We start from the raw sequence: 20,497 nt of genomic DNA on the forward strand, positions 1-20,497 counted from the left end.
TCACTTCAGGAAGATTACCAGCTACTGTAGACAACACAGATATTTTTCAGCCAAAAAACACCCAACCTTTGTCTAACAACTTCTGTAAATACAGAACTACCCCTGCAATAGCCTGCTTTTAAGAGATCAAAGATCTTACCTAAGACCATGAGGTCTCATCCCCATGGCATTCATATCGCCTGGAAACTGAGGTCTACTGAACTGCCCATCAGCAGGAAATGGTCCACGTTGGTCTTTTGGGTATACGGTGAACCTTGGCCCACCTGGCGGGACAACGGAGGATCTAATATTCCCAGGATACGGAGGAGGAGGGCGGTTAAAAATTGGATTTAAGTTGTCTTGCTGCCAATGCTGAAGAGGAGTTGCATGGGTAGGAGCTGCTGCCTCCTGCAAGGCTTTTTCCTGACGAACCGCATTCTTCTTCTGCTGCTGTTGCTGTAGAATAATTTCACGTAATTTCTGGCGCTGTTTAAAAAAAATAAATCATTGTGCTTGACACTGCAATTGACATATTTTGAAGTGTTACACTCTGCTAGGCTCAGCCTTTTGGAATAAGGAAATTCTTCAATCACTACAGAAAAATATTATAAACTACCATAATCACCTCAGAAATTAGAAAAGTGATCAAGTGGTGCAAGATGATGGTAATGCAACTTCATTTCCAGACCTCTTGAAGTGTATAGTGTGAACCTATTTTACCACTTAACATGTAAGCTACTCTCTTTTCCTTTTTCTATTCCAATAACGCAGGCCCTTTTACCACATGTAAAAGTGCATTGAAGGAGAAGGTTGACTAGAGGTCCACTGAAGAAAATTCATCAAGAGCTTTACCCCAAAGCTGCAGAATTTACTCTGACTCTGTACGGTAAATACTACCAATTTTTCTGCTAAATCCACTTCCCATCACTCCTTCCAAACAGAAGACTGAGCAGTTTTCCACAAGCATCCTATGTCTCAGCAAAAGCTGTTTGCCACACATTCATCGACAAAAACCTGGAGTGCCTCAAGAAGAGCAGTGACCAATGGTAGGAATCACCTCAACATGTCAGCCAGCTGAAAAGCTAGATGCCTTCTCTGGGATCTTTGCCTATACTCCCATTTTCAGTCATTGAACAAGTCACTGACAATCAGTTCCACATCTCACCTATTATAGGATAGAATTAATTGTCCTTTCAAGGTGTTTTTTTTCCCCTCACACTGTAGATAAACGAGCTGTTACAGACCAGCCACCTACATCTTCAGTGGCTTCAAAGATGCCCTTTTCTTCCCGTTTGATTCTTGTGCAAAGTGCTTAAAAATTACTGATGTTTCTGTATTCTGTATATTGGAGGACCAAATTAACAGCCTAAGTGAATGAAGATAATTCTGTGTTATACAGATATGTTTAAAGGCAAGTAACTTCAAATATTAACAAGAAACGGGGGAAATTCTACTTATGAAATGTTAATACCATCAGTATTAAACATTATTCTCACCTGTCTTAACTTCTCAGTATCTGCTTGAGACATACTCATGGTATTCTGTGTATCTGTTACTCCTGTAGTGGGTGCTGGGCCAGGAACTTGTGAGACTTTGGGAAATTGTTGTCCTTGAGAACTCATCGGAGAATTTCCAGATGCACTAAAGTTGCCCTCAGATCCAGGCCGTGGCTGCTCAGCAGCATCATGGGCCAATTGACCAGTTCCAAAAGATTCTGGCTGAGGTCTTGGAGTCATTGGTGGCTGATCATACGGGTCACGTGCTGGAGCAGCTGGACCATGGCTAAATGAATCAGTTATTGCAGGTCCTGCAGGTCTGGGAGTTTGAGAACATGGATCGGACGGCCTGACAAAAGTGCCCTGCAATCTGTTCTGTGGTGTCTGCAGGAAAGGATCTCTATTTGGTATTACTCCTGGTCTTGTCATTGCAGGTCTGTTAAAACTCTCTGGAATCCCTGGCCTTGGAGTTGCTGGTTGCTGAGAATAAGGATCATTGAGAACTGGCCTTGGTGTTCCAGGAGGTTGAGCGTATGGATCAGAATGTCTCTGATTTGCTGGGGACTGAGCAAATAAATCCGCTGGCTGAGCAGGTCTTGGTGTTGGTGGCTGCTGCATATATGGGTCAACTGTGGTGGGCCGAGGAGTTCCTGGAGGTTGGGCATAAGGATCAGCAACTGGCCGAGGAGTACCTGGAGGCTGGGAGTAAGGGTCCTGAGAAGCTGGCCTTGAAATGGGTCCAGATTGAGGGAAAGAATCACTCTGTTGTCGCGCTATCCGGGGTGGATGGGCAAAAGTCTCCTTTATTGCAGGATGGGGAGTAAGGGGAGGCTGGCTGTATGGATCATTAGGCTGATTATGGGAGAAGTTATCCACTGGCCTGGGGGTCAAAGCAGGCCTTTCATACGGATCGACAGCAACACGCCTTGGTGTAGCTGGCATCGATGCATAAGGATCTTGCGGGGACTGAGGTGGGCGCATAGGAGTTTTAAAAGGTCCGGGGCTACCATCAACAGGAGTAGGAGTAGGAGTCAACGGTGGCCGCGCATATGCATCAGCAGAAGCTACTCTCTGTCTCTGAAACGTATCAGTTCTAGGAGCTGGCTTAGTAAACGGATCACTGCTTCCAGCTGTTAAAGGAACCTTCCCTGACTGTTCCATAACTATGGGTGATCTTGGGACCCCCAATGGTTTGGAGAACTGCTCTGATGGCATGACAGGCCTGGGTGTGTCTGGTGGCTTTGCATAGGGATCACTGCTACCTGGAGATGAAGAACATGAATCCCTGACTGGTGAAGGCCTGCTTCCTGATGGTTCAGTTACCTGAATGGGCCGAGATATGGATGACTGTGGTGCACAAGTATCTAACGGTGCAACTGTGTTTCTTCTAACAAAGTTTTGGTTAATGGGTGCTGGTCTAGGTGTTCCCACCATTTTGGCATATGGATCCATTGGAGAAGGAGGTCTTGTGTTTGTGGAACCTGGAGAAAACATCTGCTGTGATGATGTCTGAGGAGTCTGAGACTGAGACAGCGAATCGTGTACTGGGATTCGGGTTGGAGTAGGAGGTGGGGCTTGTGGTTTTAGGAACACATCATCTGAGGATGCTGACGTAGGCGTAGCAGGTAGCTGCTGCTTTGTAAATAGATCCTTATGGAATGTCTGCTGTGCAGGAGACATACTTCCATTGCCAGTCTGTGGCGTTAAGGGGCTCTGGATCCCACTGCTAGGTGTGTCCGAGCCAGACTGGTTCAGAAGCTGTTGTGAACCAAACTGCTGTTGCTGCTGCTGCTGCTGCTGTTGCTGCTGCTCATTTTTCACTTGTTCAAGCTTCTGCGTAGCTTCTATTTTGGCTTGCTGCTTACTTTTTTGCCGCATTTGCTGTTTTAAAATCATGATGAGAAAGGTTACACTTGAAAGTCCGGGGTACACAAAATCTTTCTCATGACTGAATCCGTAACTAAAACTTTAAGACACATCAAAGATCAATTATAAATAATCGTAAATTTGAAATTTTAAATGCAATGGGAGCAGAGGGTCTAGCTATTTGTAAAGTCCAGTTACCTTGACATGCACTTTGACTGCCTGGGAAGAAGCATTTCCCAGTTTGCCTAAAGAGCAGCACTGCTTTCCAACCTTATACTCTGAAGACAAGAGGTTACTGACAAATGCAGCACTGATGTGAGGCAAATAGGCTCTGAGAGACAACCTGCCCAATTTGAAGCAGCAGTCTGCAGGACAAGGTTACTGCAATACAGTGTATATAAAAGAAACTACTACATAGCCAGCCATACACAGAAAGAATAAGCCATTTCCATAATAGGTAGGATTTAAGAGTCAAAGTTTTAAAACAAAGTTTTCTAACATTTACAAGCAGCTTCCCTTCTGATAGCATTTATTTTCTTCCTACGCAGAATGGCTGACTTTATACTGTTCTACAAAGAAAGATTAAAATTGATTTTATTACAACAGCTTCCAACAATGCAATAAAAAGCTGGAAGAAAAATAACAAAACACCTTAAATGCAACACACCTGTCTGAATTTCCATTCCTGCTCATGTTCTGATTCCCTCTGTTTTAATGGATCTTTAAAGAGGTCGGAGTCGATGCGAGAGCTAGGATCAATGCTATCCTGTTGCTGCTGCCTTTTCATGGAGTCATTTGACATCTGTACTTTATTGATGCGCAAAGCAGCTCTATTATCTCTGGCTTTTTGCTGGAAAACATAAAAAAAAAGGAGTTAGCCTTATTTTCTTCTAAACTGCTTCTGTGTTTCTCCTACAAAATCTATCACCAAATTATTTGTACAGCCTGGTTATTCACACGCATCCTTGTGAAAACTAAATTATGCACTCTAAAAGGAATTCCAAACTGAAAATACTTCACCTCACACCTTTTCTGTTTAACATACATGGAAAGAACTAAGGAGTTATGAGCAGTAGAGGAGTGTCTGTTCAGGTACTACGCTGTGCCAAGAAAGCATGAATCCCACCAGTTTACATTTCAAATCACATATTGGTGTGGTCTGCAGTCTGAAGACATGAGCACAGTAGATGATGTTTGGATCAATAAAGGCCACTAATGTGAAGAACTTCAATGACAAGAAAAATACATTCTGCTCCATTAAACAGCCTCTATAGATCTCAGTCTGTGTTAAGTTAGCAGTATAAACATAGGATATGGGCTTACGGATCAGGAAAAATTGGATGGAAGAATAGCAATTCCTCTTCAATGAGGCATTTTATAGCCATGCTGACACTTTAAAGCATCTAATGGAAGTTTCAAAGTCTGTTTTACCACCAATCTAGGATGTGATTCCTTTTCTGAATCAAACCCTCACATCTTTTTTTTCACAGTTTTATTTGCAGTTGTCAAGCAGGGGTTGCCTAGCAGAAAAGGCTTTAATCCTTCCCCTCCAACAATGAAACAGTGACATGAATGAGAGCACCAGTGTCACAGCAGCAGAAAAATTTGTGTCGTTTTCCCCTAGAAGTGATGGGATTGTGCACATTAAGGGAAGTAAAAAGCTTACAGTGAAAATTTACTAACACTTTACTAGATTTTATTTCTAAGGCAGCCTTTACTCATCCTCACACAGGGTAAGTCCATCAGCAGAGGTACCACAGCAGCTTCTTGAGTGCACAACACCAGAAACACTCACAACAGCTGAATGGCACGAGTACACAGACCATAACTTCTGTGAGGTGCTTCTTGCTATGTAAATACTCATGTGTGCATGTGTGTGCATTTGCATGTACCCTCCTCCCAACCATGAAGGAAATAATTTTTGCAGCTGCTTCTGGATATCCATCAGGAGAGTAGGACTGCATTTGTTAAGAACAATGAAAAAGAAAAAAAATCAGTAACAGAAATAATTTTAAAATGATAAATGCCTGGATAAAAATCCACCCATGCAAGTGGATAGTATCTTATGAATACTAAACAGAAGGAATCACCAAGACTAAATGTAGCATGGACAAGAAAACATAGAGGTCCAAAGGTGCTGAAGTTACAGGCCTGAATCAAAAGCAGAACAATGATGATGCCTCAGTGATACAGAGAAGACAATAGAGAATTATTCTTTCAAGTGGAAAGGGGTTCAGAAAGATCAAGAACTCCACTTCCCACACTGAGTTTGTGGATTTATTCTCTGAAAGTTGTCAGAGAGATAAGGAGATTTTTTAACTTGGATAGTAGGAGATGATGTTGCTTCTGTTAAGCTCTCAGTCATCAACATACACAGGAATCACATTTGCTTTCTAATGGGACTATATTAAAAAAGCGCAGGTGGGGGGAGGCTAGGAGACTGAAAACGTAACCCTGCAAAATCCAGAGAAATCTACAAAGTGAGAATGAACATCCAATTGGTGTTGTGAAGAAACAAAGAAGAGAAGCAGGAGAGAAGGAAATGTGACAGGAATTTAATGAAAAGTACATTTGCTAACGATGGCTGGGAAGGTCAAAAAGAACGAATAATATAGCTTCTGAGATTTGTATGCAGATAGGCTTCAACAATAGGTTTCAACAAAGTATAAGGGTCACCCTTTGAATGGCAGAAATTCTACAGAATGGAATCAATGACCGTGTAACTCCAGACAGCTACCACAAATACGTGTGTTTACTTGACTCAGATGTGAGGAAGGTTAATGCTTTTGGAGAGAAAAATGGAGTCCTTCATGCTCCCCATAACATGGAAGATATCAAAAGAGTTTCCACCACAAAGCAATAGAAGAGAGTAAGTAGTGAAGGGGAACAGTAAGGCATGAACACAGGAGTAGAAGAAAATGAGGAAAGTAGGGATGTTAGGAGTGACACCTCTGGAACGGTTAGTTCAACAGGTGAATGACTTCAGCCACTCTAATGGGGCAAAAAACAAAAGACCAGTGAGAGAGGAAGATGAAAGAGAGGGAATTCACATAACGATTTATCATCCTTCTGAAGAAACTGGTGAGATTCTGTGCAAAAAAGACTTAAGGCCTGAATCAAACGTATCAAAGAGGCAATGGGAATCACAAACGTTCATGTCTCAGCTGACATCTTTAGATTGCACAATACTAATACAGTTTATTCCAAAACTGAAAAGCAAAGAATACAGGTAGAAGTATTCAGAGCTAGAAATTAAATTACAATGGCATTCTTGGAGTAAGTGAACATTCACTAACCCTAGAACTTAATTTATTAAAAATAAAACAAATGAAAAACTGAAATGAAATGTATGTTTGCTGGAAGTATGTGAATGCAGGTGGCAATTGTTCTTACCACATACGGAGCCCTCTCCTGTGAGCTTGCTTTTCTCCACAGTTTAGCAATCTGCTTCACTCTTGTAGCCCAGTCTGCAATGAAAAAATGTGTTAATACAGAAGGCTTTGATAAGTCTATTTTACATTCTTTTAAATCAAGCTGCATAAATTGCTACAAAATATCTAACTTTATTCTGTAAATCACTCACCTGGGAATTCTTCCTTCAGGTTAGGGAAGTTAATATTTGTATAGAGAACAGGTGCTACTGTTGCCATTTCACCCAAAGCTTCTTCTTTTTCCCACTTCAGAGTGCTTCTTTGAGCATTAGACATTGTATCGCCTTCACCTTCCAAAGGTGGAGCAGATGGTGCCCACGAGCTGTTTGGATCACTTACCATTGGATTGAACGCTGGATTCTTATCCCTATGACAAACCAGAAAAGGGCTTTGTTTTATAGATAGATTGCTCTCAATATATATAAAAAAAATAATTAGCAAAGTACTTATTCTGTTTGCTATTTCAGTAGTGAAGAGGCTGCAAGAGTACAGAAGGTTTTGTAGTGGCTGTCAAGAACTAAGTAGTTAAATACTAATAATATCACAGTATTAATAAGAACACCACCCCCCAAGTGATAAATGCTAAGCAATATATGTTTTTTATTTCCCACTTTGACTTACCTGGTATCAGTGTATGGTTGCTGTGTAATGGGAGAGAAAGTGCCCAGTCCACCTCCAGCAGCCAAAGCTGTATGAGGGAGGTGAGGGTTAGGGCCAATCAGACCATTCATAAGGGGCACTCTTGGAAACGCGTTCTCTCCTGGAAAGAAGAAGTTTAAATCATTGTTTTACAGGGTGACTACTTTTAAGGTAGAGGTGGAAGTTTTAAGTGAGAAAATGATGTCTCCTCTAATGAAAAACTAATTGTTTTAAAATTTTATAGTACTGACCTTAAATTTTTGGAAAGGACTTTAAATCAGTTTGCATTGCTTCCCTGCAAGCTTAAAGGATTCTTTTCTACTGTATCACATCCCTGCACAGATTTTTTTTTTCATGCCTGAAAAATCAGGTTTTTTAAAAATGGATTTCCAGAGTTTTTGCAGTAGCCCGTGCTATGTACTGCACATGATATTGACGTATATTCTTAAAGGCTAATGGTGTATCATATTTTTTATGCCCAGACCCAAGCAGCAAGCATGGAGAAGGTTGTTTTCAGTCCTTGCAGAATTATCATTAGCCACCTGAATTAAACATCTCCTCTTCTGAGACTCCTGAGCAGTGTACCAAAGTCAGCCTCATTATCTACTAACTCCCTAATTTGTAACCAATGAAACAGATAAATCTAGTCAAATGAGCATCAGCATTTTCTAATTAAATGTCCAGCCTAGCAGTGTGAAGGCAGAAAATTTTATTTATTCTATGACAATATTACAAATGTGGCACAGGCAGATTCATTCCAGCAGATGGTATTTGCAGATGTTCCTACACAGAATTAACACTGGCCTTTGAATCCCTGTCACTTAAGTACGATTATAACTGTTCCAGTCTTTTCTTAAAAGCACAGAAGTAGGTCAGGAATTAGATGCATATGTAGGATCACATTGTATCATTCTCTCATGCTTTAGGAGATGGTCTTCTGATCTATAGGTTACACACACTATGCAGCAAGTATAGCTTGGATGAAAGTAACTCAAAATTTAAGAGAACGTGCTTTATTATAGCTGCTAAATAGATAGTATACAGTAATTGTGAAGAACTGGCAAACAAACAGGATGGGGAGTCAGGCCTCTGGTTTGCACTGTAGGATCATGTCTTTATGTGAAGAGAGCATTAATTTTATTTGAAATTGCTGGAACTTGGTGCAAGCTTCCCCACTACTGAGGCATTTATCTCACAGAAACATGTGGATCATTACACCGTAACTGAACCAAATTATAAATCTAAAAGTTTTTAATTGTGGCAGTTCCCACAGGGAGAAGTTGAACAATCTTAGAAAGCTCAAATGCTGAAGTTATCTTCAAGTACTCAAGTAACTGGGAACCAGACAATAATATCTATATTATCTTTTACTTTAAATCACCTCATTATTTGCTTTAAACTCTCTCCTTCCTAAGACTTTTTGAAGTCTTTCCTTTTTATAGAAATTCATCCAACTAGGAAACCAATCCTTTTTCTTATGATTAATTCACTGGTGAAATCAATTTGCATAACTACTTTTTGTAGTACCAGTATAACAAAATGGGTACTCTTTACAGGAGCTCAGGGAAAATCCACTAGAGGTGATGCCTGATGAGAAAAGAGTGCTTTTAATTATGCTCATACATGCTGCTAAAAAAAATAAATAATGCTCTACTGGTAACAACAAATAAAACAAATCTGCCCCTTGCCTTCAATGTAAGAGCAAGAATATGCTGTATCAACTCATGATAATTTTAGTAGTAACAAAAGAGAAAATATTATAATCTCTCAGATACATTTCAAAATTATTTAGCTTTCTCCTTGTTATTTGGGTAGGACTAGCTAATACGTTAAGCTGAATTCTTAAAGGAAATTAAGACTCAGTAAATGACTGTTCTACAGACTCTCTCCTTACCCTTGAGGAGGTACGCAAAAGTAATTAAAGAGTAAAGTCAGAAGAGAACATGTGCTTTATCACAGACAAATTTCAAAACTATGAAAGTGTCAGCTAAAATAAAAGCTCCAATTTGTCAGAAAAATCTAAAATAACCATCCTTTTCTATTAGTAATATTTGTGGGCATGTTAATCACATACCCCCGTCATAACGTTTTAGAACAATACTTCATAAATTAACAATAGCAGATTCCACAAATTAACAATAGCAGAAAGTGTGTCCTATTTTCTCATCAGTATTTGAAAAATGCACAGCTCTCCTGACCAGGCTGCTGCTTTTAAAAGTAACAAAGGAACATACCTTGACTGTGCAAAGACATAAGTTGTGGTGGAGGCGGAGGCTGTGGCAAAGGAGCTGGCTGCGTGGTTGCTGGACTTAACACGGCTGTGAACAAATCTTCAACATCCTTTCCTCCTAGCTCTGCAAAAACACTGTGCATGAGTTGGCTGGCATTGTTTACCAACTATATTTTATAAAAGACAACAAAGATTAGAACAAGTACCTGGGATTTTGTACAGTTTGCCAAGAATAGCACCTGGACAAAGCAGAAACAACACAGAATGAGTAATCATCAAAAGATGCAATAAAATTAATTCTGCAACCAAGTCCAAATAGGTACATTACAATGCAGTACAGCATATTACAATAAGTAAGTAATCTGAGGAAAAAAGATAAGATTTCTACTTAAGTTTTCCAGAAGACCAAGATCAAAGGCAAAAAAAAATTACCATCTGTGACCATTTTGTCTAGTTCTGGACTGAGAATTCCATCCAGCTGTTCTTCACTCAATGGCCGTGAACTCTGGTTGACATTCGGCTGAGGCAGAGAAGAAGGATCATCAGAGATGGGACCAATATCCAATCCAGCTGAAGGAAGAAAAAATATTAAGTTAGACATAAATAGTAACATTTATTGGTACAGAATAAAGAGCATAAAACTTTTTTTTTTTCCTAAAGATGAGCTATCAACTAAACCAAAATTATAAGATTTGAAAGGTAAGGCAAAATAAGACATTCATTAGAAAAAGTAAACAAAACCATCCACTATTTACCTCCAGTTTACTGTATTGCTTGAGGAACGTTAATTGAATAGAACGCAACTGGAGAAGAATAGGAAATAAGACTACTGAGTTTAGGTACAGCATGGGTTTGAGTGTTTGGTATTCGGAATATAGTTCCACTCTAACTGTTTTTCATATTTTAAGAACAATCACATCAGTAGTTAGTATGGTTCATCCTCATGTACCTTAAGGTTCACACCAAATGTTCTTATAATATTACATTAAATGTCTACTGAAGCACTGTTGAAGTTTAGTCAATATCAAACAAGTTACAGCAGTTTCTGTTTCAAAAACAACTACTGAATATGCTGGGTTACATTCGACAAAGTGATTTGTTGGTACTGAGAAAACGTAACTTACTACATAAATTTCCTAATATCCTTTGCAAGTCAATAAATCTCAAACAAGAAAGTTCTTTGAAAACAAGAACTACATACTTCAGTATTTAAAATATATTTCTGTATTAGACATCAAATAAAAACAGATTTAAAATAATGAAACATGCCATTCTACTTATTGTCAGCCTGTGGACATCAGTGGTAGACATCATCCAGTGAAAACAAAAAGACTGATGCTGACTGCTTTATTCATGCTTTAATATATTCACATTGTTAAAATGTTTTTAATTTACAAAAGATACCACTATGATAAAAACTACACACTACTACTAGAAGTAGTATTAAAATTAACAGTGGCAGCAAGAAAATGCATGGGTTTGTAACATGAAACACAAAAATTCAGGAAGGTTTTTAAAAGCTGTAAGCAAAACTTTATGCAGTACTCTTAAATGCAGAGTGCAGAGTTTATAGGTCGTGTTAGACTCAAACACCACAGAAAGAGTGGAAAATGAAAGCACGAATTAGTGACACAGTAAAGGAGTACTAGTTTCTACACATGCAGTTCTTTCAGCTAAAACCACTAGGAAAGATGACTACTTCTAACCATGGATCATCCATTGTTTAGTTTCTTACCAAATGGGGAGGGTGAGTTCTCAACCTGGAAAGTGCATAAATCAAGACCTACAGGACCCAAACCAGATAAAATGGATGATTATAACACGAAAACAAAAAAAAAAAAGTAAAGAAAAAGCTGCATGCTGAAAAAAGCTATGCAGGTATGACAGACAACAGCAGCTACATTTTATTCTCTCTTAAGCAGCAAAGCAAAGTGCCAAGTAAAACAAAATGTTGAAAAGGCTGGGGATTTTTTCTGGTAGAAGACAACAAAATCATCTCAAACCAAGGTATTCTTAAGATACGAAAATTGTATCTGAAATCACCTAGAGCATAACCTAGAATACAACAAAGGCATCTAGAATAAAGAGAAGAAAAAAAAAAGAAAAGAAATACTGGAAAGACCTTATTAACATACATACCCGAATGATCTCCAGACTTTACCAAATCGTCAGAAAGTATTCCAAGAATATCATCATCAGTATTTAAGACCTCAGAAAGATCGGCTAAAGGATCGTCGGCACTACCTGTATAAGACGCAATAAATAAAATCAGCCAGTCACGGCATTTATACATGACTCTGGTGATGTACTATAGCTTGAGCTGTATACTCAAACACAGATTTACCAGCTTAAGGGGCATAAGTGTGTTATGTACGGCAAGTCACTCTGGGGCGAGAGACTGTGCTGACTACTCATCCCCTCCCATTCAGTACCGTGGGCACCTTCACATGCTCACGTTGTTTACTATTTTCTCCAATACAGTAAAAGTGATAACGTAATCAGTCACGTGAAAGAAAGACTGGATGATTTTAGGGGAAAAAAAGCCCACGATCTACTAAGAACTTGCAACCTCAAGACACAAAGGCCTATGAATGTAAAAGTCAACAAATGCGTTTTATAAAGGATACACAGCAAATCAACAGGGAGTATTTTAAAAAAAAAAAAGGTAAGGAAGTGATCAGTTACTTCTCTTACCACCACCATCTTTCTTAAGACTACAGAGCAACCACATACTACGCCCTGATAGGGAAGTAAAACATAAGAGTAAGAAGCAGTAGTAAATAAAGGGAAATTGGAGATGCTCCAATTCTGAAGAAATCCTGAAGAAGTGAGAACAGCCAGAGATAGAAATGTCATGTTTGTTTGTTGCCTAGGAAAAACTGGCCTGGTCCTAGGAATAAATTATTTAATATTAAATAATAATTTCTTGATCTTATTATCTTCTTGACATCCAATTCATTAGAGAGAATTGACTGCAAATGGCCCATCTGGTTTTTTTAACTAGTTTTTTAGGACTATTACAGATGTGCAACATTCGAAGAAAATTGTTTGACAAATAAATAAAAGTCGAGAAAAATATTTTTCAGAAAAACTTCAGACTATCATGACTATACAAGTAATCATTGCAAGACCAATGAATCATCAAGAGATGGTAAAATATATAAATACACATAGAATTAAACAGATTATTACAGATCATACAATGTCCAATGTGGAAAACAAATACAGGCAGGTTGAAGAGGGACCAGAAAGTCGAAGAGCAAACACATATTTCATAGATAAACAGGTTATCTTTCCCACTGTTAAACCCCAACTGCCCCAGGAAAGTATTTCCAGCTTAATTCAGAGGCCTCGTGCCAAGGATTTACTTATATCATGAGGCTACTTTCCAAGCTGCTAAATTTTACAGTGATTTAAGTGTTCCTTCTGCTGTTTTTCAGAGACAACCCTTTTCCCTTCTACCGTTACAGAAAGTCAACATGAAAATGATTCTTCTTCACTTTACTGTTTTTATTCTTTATTTTTATCCTTTGTAATGCAGACAAGATGATACCATCCTCATTAAATCGTATTTTATGTTTGCCATTCAACACGAGTGGATCAATGCACCAGTGCAGACTGATCTGTTCATGTGTACACAAAGAATACAGCTTCTATTGATACCAAAAGAAGTATTTAAAAGTGCCTGAAAACCACGTAACTTTGTGGTTTGTGGGGTTTTTTTTGGGGTTTTTTTTTTTTTGGGCAGGGGGGTTGTTGGTTTTTTTGGTTGGTTGGTTGGTTGGGGAATTTTTTTTTTGTTTGTCTTGTTGTTGTTTGGGTTTTTTTAGAAACTTGTTTTCCTTCTGGCAATTCGGTCCAATATCAATTACGCAAGTAACTAACTAACACCAGGCACTGCAAGGTGATGTTAATGACTTCATCTGGCTGGTAGGCAAAGGATTGACTTCAGCTGCTCTTTAACCTTCCTCAGTTCCTAGTGGAAAGCAAGTAAGTATCGGGGAGAGAAAAGCCCTTATGAAGGAAGCACCAAGACTGTATTAGCAGCCTTTAATTCTTCTGTAGTATTTTATATTATGCTGGTTTTCTCTACAGTCCTTAGTAATGTGCTGGGGAACAGTCCCTAAAAATTCAACTTCTAATTTGAATATATATATATTTAATAAGTAGCTAGAAAGAGCTCAGGTGAAAAGATATAACTGAGGAGTTTACCACCCGTGGCTACAAACTGGCTGTGAATAAATTCAGGCTTCAAACTAGAGAGCTTCCAACTATTAAGGCAATCAGATTCTGTAATGGCCTTCCATTGAGATTAGTAGGTTGGAAAAAAGCTACCTGCTTTCAAAATGGAACTTGTTAAGTCTATAAAAAGGCCAAGTGTTGGTGACAGAAGAAGGCTAGACTCTATGATCCATAAGTCTCATATAAGACATCTAATCTAAAGCATATTTTGCATTTTTCTTTTATTTTTTTTTCCCTCATTTTAATTCCATGTGTGCTAAATATTATCTTGGAAACAACTAAATCACTTTTGTCAGCTGCTTCAGATCAGAATCAATAGCTGGATGACATCTGCTGCCAAACAAACAGCTCAATACTCATTAATTTGACTCTTTCAGAATGGAGATGAAAACTAAGACAAAGCAAAATGGAAAATAATTTGCTTGTAATGCTGGATCTCTAAGAGAGCACAGTTCTACTGCTATCTCGTGATCCTGGTTCCTCCAATGCATTTATTTTGATGTATTTATGAAGTTCTAAAAAGAATAAAAACACCTCTCCCAAGGCTGCAGCCACCCTAAGATGTTTAACCACGCAATAATGTATCTAGTTATAAAATGTCCCAGAAATATTTCATCAGTTGCACAGAGACTCAGACAACTCCTCTCCTTTTGTCTAGGAAGAATTTCTTCAGCATTCTCTGGAGACCCTACTTGAACAAATGACTTTTTCAGCATCCCTAGAAAAAATACACTGAATTTAAGCTATTTCAGACTAAAGGAAAGATCACATTGCCAGAGCGTTCACAGAACGCACCTCACCATACGGCCTCATTTTCATCAGCAACGCCCAAGTCAAGAAACTCATGAGAGATATGGACAGTCCTCAGACCACTCAGGATACAAAATCGCCACCTTTCAACTGTACCCATGAGCAGTCAGGGAGACCCTGGAGATCTGGTGCTCCGTGTTCCCAGTGAGCAAGCCCTCCCACTCTGCTCTAGCACTGTCTTGGTAATAATCTGAAGGGTTGGTCCCATGCAGAACACACTGCGCAGTGTGCCACACATGTTATAAAACCACAGGAAAGGTCAGTCTTGGAACTGAAAACAGAAACTGCAACCTCTTTGCCAGACAGAAATCAAGACTGGGAACCTAAAGCTCCCTTCAGTCACTGTAATTAACAGTGAACAAAGGGCTCCAAAATCCCTCTTCTGGCTGGCTCTGCCAATCCCCATCACTACTACAATCTTGTCTAGCAAGAGCTTCAGATGCCCTTAACCGAGCTCTAAGAATAAATAGTCACAGGATGTGTCAATGAAATGCATTTTCAGTTCATGAGCAGACTGAACACATAACAGTTAAACTCCCTAGCAGTCCTACGCATACGATGAAAAGCAAAGCAGACAGAATAGCTTCCTCTCTAGGTGCTTGGGAGCTCTTTGGAAGACGAACAGGTCTATCTAACCCTTAATCCTGTGATTAAACAAGTAGAATTTCCCGGAAAAGAACATCTTTCTTGCGGAAAAAGACCTGTCCAGTTAAGCAAGGTCTCTCACAGGAGTCAGCAATCCTCGTGAGAAATGGCACTGTAGGAAAATAACACAGTTGGTACCAATATGGTCCTACCAGGCTCCCAGTGCAGTGACTAAAGCAGTTCATGTTGTTCCTGCTCCAAAGCCAGGTCTGTATTGAAACGATGAAAATATCACAGGTGCTCTGGGACACTGTTCTCACCTCCAGCTCCTCCGTAATACCAGCCAGAAGGGAAGATGGGACTGTCGCTAGCTCAGCAGTTAGCCAATTTACCAGGGTCTCCACCACTCAAAATGAATCTCTCTCTCTCAGCGTGGATGCTATTGTGGAACTAACTGTCTCCCACAAAGCCGCAGTGAAAGAGTTAAGAAAAATTGCACTGGAACTGATCAATACTGGCAGATGACTTCACCCACTGCCGCTCCAACTACAACAAACAGCTCCGTCTGGACACAATTTTGGCTGGAAATCTGAACGGTTGAAAGACAATTGTTGAGAACATTCCTATGGCCAGAAAGCACTGTCCTTCGAGTGTCTCATGTATAAAATGGGAAAGACAGTAGATTATCCGCTAAAACTGTTGCTAGTGATTTATTTATTAATAGCCACCTTGTTATGATTTATTTCTGAATAAAAAGAGGAAATGATAAGTTTTACAACTTTGCTTATTCATAAAGAGTTTTTTAAAATGCCCCTCTTTTTAAACTTTGAAAAAATAGAACATTAAATTAGCATCAAGTTTGTGGAATTCTAAAACTTTATACTACCATAATACACGGACATTAGTGACTTTAATCCTGCAGTTGGATAGGCCAACAAAGACTTCTGAAGCTGTATTTCTCTGGCTTCAAAAGAACACTGGGGTGAAAAAGAGTCTATGTGAGCGTATTTTCTTGCAGTGTTGGAAGCAATGAAATACAGACCTTGAAACACTCCATTTGCAGTGGTTTCTCCTTCCGGAGAAGTTAACTTTTGCATTCTCTATTACTCACAATTTCAACTGTAAGCTAGCCAATGTTTGATTATAATGTAGGCTTTTGCTTTTCATTTAGCAGACTCTCTGGACACGGGAAACTCCATCAACGCATGTAAACATTTTTAGATGGAAAAATTTGTAAGGAGGAGCTGAAACAAGCCACAAACTACCTCATATACACAAGAAATAGTAACAGCTTTTAAAATATACAGAATGGTAAGACACCTCTAGCTAACAGCACATACCACAAGACACAGAGAAAAAAAAAATAATTTGGAGGGGACAGTAAGGTTTTTGCCTTTAATTGCTCCTTTGTGTGAAGCTGCCTTTTCAGCAGCAATTTACAACCCTCTGGCTATTTGCAAAACTCTCAGCAGTATCTTCAGTAAGGTTTTGCAATAGCAAAAGAAAAAGATTGCCTAGGGGCTACAAACTGTACCTGGAAAGGGGACTCATGTTCAGAAAATACATGGTGAACCAAAAATTCCAGAGACTAGCAACCTAAAATAATCTAAAACATTAAAGAAAATAAAAGTTGGATGATATTCATCCAACTAATATTCACTAGACTAATAAAAATATCTTTTAATTAATATTATTTTTGTCTTCTATAATGGATCTGTATGCTATTCTTACACAGAATTCATTTTCATGGATTTTATACACACAGATGTTTAAGTAAAGGAGTTTCAGATTTGCATTAAGTGCCAATTGTTGTGCCAACAACTATTGGTTGCACTGCTATTTCTGAAACAGCTGAAGACCTGGACTTGAATGTCAGTGATTACCAACGCAACTAAACCTCACAAGGACAGTTAATATACAGAATGTTGAAAAATAAATCAGATAAACATTGTGAGAAAACTGTAAAAGAGAGTGGGAAAGCCCCAGGTGCAACAACAAAATCAAACTACTGAATTATCACTAACTTTAGCTTTGTATACCTTGAGGTCCCAGTTTTGCCTGAGCTGGCGTGGAGGTCGAACTAAGAAGGGGGTCAGAGGAAGGATCCAGGAAATTGGTGGTCAGATTTGTTTTACATGAGAGCGGAACTGATTCTTCAGGTAAATTATCTAGGCTCATCTTGTTCTGTCTACTGGTATCTAGTAGGTCTTTCCCAAAGAAAGCTTCCTGCAAAGAAGACAAAATGATTCAATGGACAGACAATACTGTACCTATTGAAAAAGCTGGGTAAATGGCAAAGTTAAAATTAACAGCCAATTATTACTAGAAATATAAAAATTCAGCCTCAGTTTCATATGCCTTCCAGTATGGCCGTATCTCTCTTCCAGGCTATGAGGCATGGATACGGCGGATGCAACCTACCCAAGGTAGCGACATTATTAATATCTTATGATTAAAATTACACCTTAAATTACACAGAAAAAAATACAGTCTTCTTGTGTATATGTGGCACAGACAATGTACCGATACAGTGTTACTAGATTTCACAAGTTTTTCAGTATTTAAAATATTTCTCCTTGCACAAAAAAGACAGCTGTAGAAGGGGAATACTACTGAGCAACCTCATCGAGGCCACACAAGAAGTTTATGAAAAACATGCAAACACACTGTGGTCCAAATTCTAGAACGACCATACGCTGCACTACACTTCACACAAAATCATCCCGACATTGAACTGCAGTAACAAAATACCTACAGCTGTTTAACTTACATTAGTCTCTTTTAAAATATTATATAACGGCTATCACTCACCTAAGCATGAGTACTCAGTAATTTGACAACAACCTATCAAATTTTCAAACCAATTTTTATTCATTATATAAGAACTTCTTCTGTTTTCATGTAGTCTTTAAAATCTTAGTTTAGGATACAGCTGCTAAAAATAAAGCTAAAGATAGACTTTTCAATATCAGTTATTCCAACATGAGCAAAAGAAGAATCTACGAAATATTCTACGTTTTACAGGAGTAAAACGTACATTAAGACAAAAATATTTATCCTTATTATTCCAAAGGAAATATTGCTTAAGTATTTTCTTTCCAACTCACTCCCCACTTATGAAATACAAGTTATTTTTAGACAGAGGTTGTTCTGCCTCTCTGGTAATTCCTTGCTTTCAATCCCAAAATAGTCCATGTTATGAAGTTTGGCGAATATTTGAAAGATAATAAAGTTTTCATTAAAAAGGTGGCTGAGAAGCGCGAGCCAAATAACGTTCTCAGTAAGAGACATATATAAACCAGTCAGTTTACGAACTGGTTGAAGGTAGGTAAGTTGTTCCATCACCATTAATATCCTGGTTATTACCTGCGAGTGCTACATCTTACCTGCTAGGGATATCAGAGAATTAATGGCGGGGGAAAAGAACAGAGACTATTGTGGTAGGGAGATGCAGGGCTTGTAAAAAACACAAAACTGTAGGAAAACATTACTCTATTAGGAAAAATTACTATCTTGAGGAAACGGCATGATCAGGCTAAGGCATCCTGCAGAGGTGAATGCTGAAATTGTGAGGCATCAGTCCAGCGAGAAAAGAAGGGCTTCTTTCCCTGCCTTGTCCCCCTCTCAGAACAAGCAGAGATCCATATATTGAGAAATAACACCAAAGGACTGGAGATTTAAGTTAACATACAGCTTCCTGTACAAACTTATAGGTGTTCTTTACAGAAAACCCATTTCATTTGAATGATAAAATGGGAACCTGCAAAGAAATGTTAATGGTTTAAAATGAACTATGAATCAAGACACATAAAGATTAGGTTTTAAAACACATTTACTCAAGAAGTATACCAACAGCTTTACCTGCAAGTAGGCAGGAAAGGTTTCTTCAAGTTTATTTTTCTTTTTTCTGTAACGCTTTTTTATTTTCTCAGTACTTTCAGAAGCTGGGGCAGACTCCTCAACTGGAGTGTCTGGCAGCTGTTCTGTCCAACCTAAAAAGTAACATGCAGGCACAAATAAATAAAAATACTTGGTATCTCGCTCTAAAGATACAGTGGCAGCATACCTCACGTATCCTGCTACCTACCTGGGTGCACTGGTTCCCTGAGTATCACTCTAGATATATTCTAAAGGTGGCTTTTATCTAGTCAGCTATGAACTGCCACCTGATTGTCTGGGCTCCAGCAGTAAGAAATACCGTATGTGATACTAGCCACATCGCTACCTCACTGGCTGAAGACAGAGCTTAAAGTTTCCTATCTCCAAGCCACCTAAGAATTTGGTAATTTTAGAGAAATTGTAAGTGCCACTCAGGCAGATATTTGCAAGATAATTCCACTGAAGTAGTATCTCCAAAATCATCAATGTTGAGTTACACATTAACCATCTTTCATTTTATACACTAATTTTTCTCAAATTTTCCTTTTTTTTTATATATATGATGGTCTTTTCTCAGATTAATAATGAGCAGGCTAGAAAAAGAGATCTATAAAGAAGCCCTTCAAGAAAAAGTACACGTTTATTCAGCTATCATATCGCAAAGTGGCACCGTTTTTTCTAATAAACACAAAAGCACAGAGTGCTCATCCATCATCCAGTATTTTATTTCAGCAGACCAGGGAAAACACCACAGGTAAAAGCAGAACATTTTAAGTCCCACTACTTCTGTCTTGCCAAAGCTAATTACATGAAGTTAATGACTCCGGAAAGTTACTTAAGAAACTATATTACTGTGGTAGTAAAATCTGCTACGCTTTGTACCGTAGTAATCTCATGTATCATATTCAGAGGACAGTGAGGAGAATGAGGCTCACCAACACTGTGACCTCTGCGTTGTTTGAGTGAGCTTTTGCAGAGAAAGGGGGTAGAACACAACAAGAGCAGCAAAAAAACTTGGTAAGGCTGATGAGTACTGGCAGCTGAGAAGCAGGCTCTCAGCAAGCTACGATGATTTAAAACATACAAAGATTTTGAGTTATTTTTTTCTTAACAAGCAATTGTGCCTGAGCAGACAAAAAGAAGCTCAAACTTTTAACTGAAGAATACTTGTTTAAGAATACTGCTTTTTAACAATATGCATTGTACTGTTACCCAGAATGAGGAATTAACTTTTGAGCCCTTTTTTTTATTTTTATTTCAAGGAACAGATGCCAATAGAAATGAAAAACTTTAAAGCAAAATTTTCAGCACTACCTGAAACAATGTAGTGTACTACACCG

The 20,497-nt window shown here is 38.6% G+C and overlaps 1 protein-coding gene across 1 annotated transcript in view; it reads right to left on the minus strand.

Annotated features, from left to right (window-relative positions):
* KMT2C (lysine methyltransferase 2C) overlaps positions 1–20,497 on the minus strand; it is a 201,363-nt gene that overhangs the window by 31,260 nt on the left and 149,606 nt on the right. The window contains exons 24-36 of the mRNA XM_082498871.1: positions 19,140–19,270; positions 17,318–17,504; positions 11,781–11,885; positions 11,377–11,424; positions 10,074–10,211; positions 9,848–9,880; positions 9,646–9,765; positions 7,394–7,532; positions 6,925–7,139; positions 6,735–6,808; positions 4,009–4,191; positions 1,476–3,356; positions 140–465 (exon numbers count right to left, since the gene is read on the minus strand). Coding sequence (XP_082354997.1) covers positions 140–465; positions 1,476–3,356; positions 4,009–4,191; positions 6,735–6,808; positions 6,925–7,139; positions 7,394–7,532; positions 9,646–9,765; positions 9,848–9,880; positions 10,074–10,211; positions 11,377–11,424; positions 11,781–11,885; positions 17,318–17,504; positions 19,140–19,270 — 3,580 coding nt within the window. The remainder of the gene's footprint in view (positions 1–139; positions 466–1,475; positions 3,357–4,008; positions 4,192–6,734; positions 6,809–6,924; positions 7,140–7,393; positions 7,533–9,645; positions 9,766–9,847; positions 9,881–10,073; positions 10,212–11,376; positions 11,425–11,780; positions 11,886–17,317; positions 17,505–19,139; positions 19,271–20,497) is intronic.

This window comes from Vanellus vanellus (genome assembly GCF_965231255.1).
Source record: "Vanellus vanellus genome assembly, chromosome: 2".
Classification (NCBI taxonomy): Eukaryota; Metazoa; Chordata; class Aves; order Charadriiformes; family Charadriidae; genus Vanellus; species Vanellus vanellus.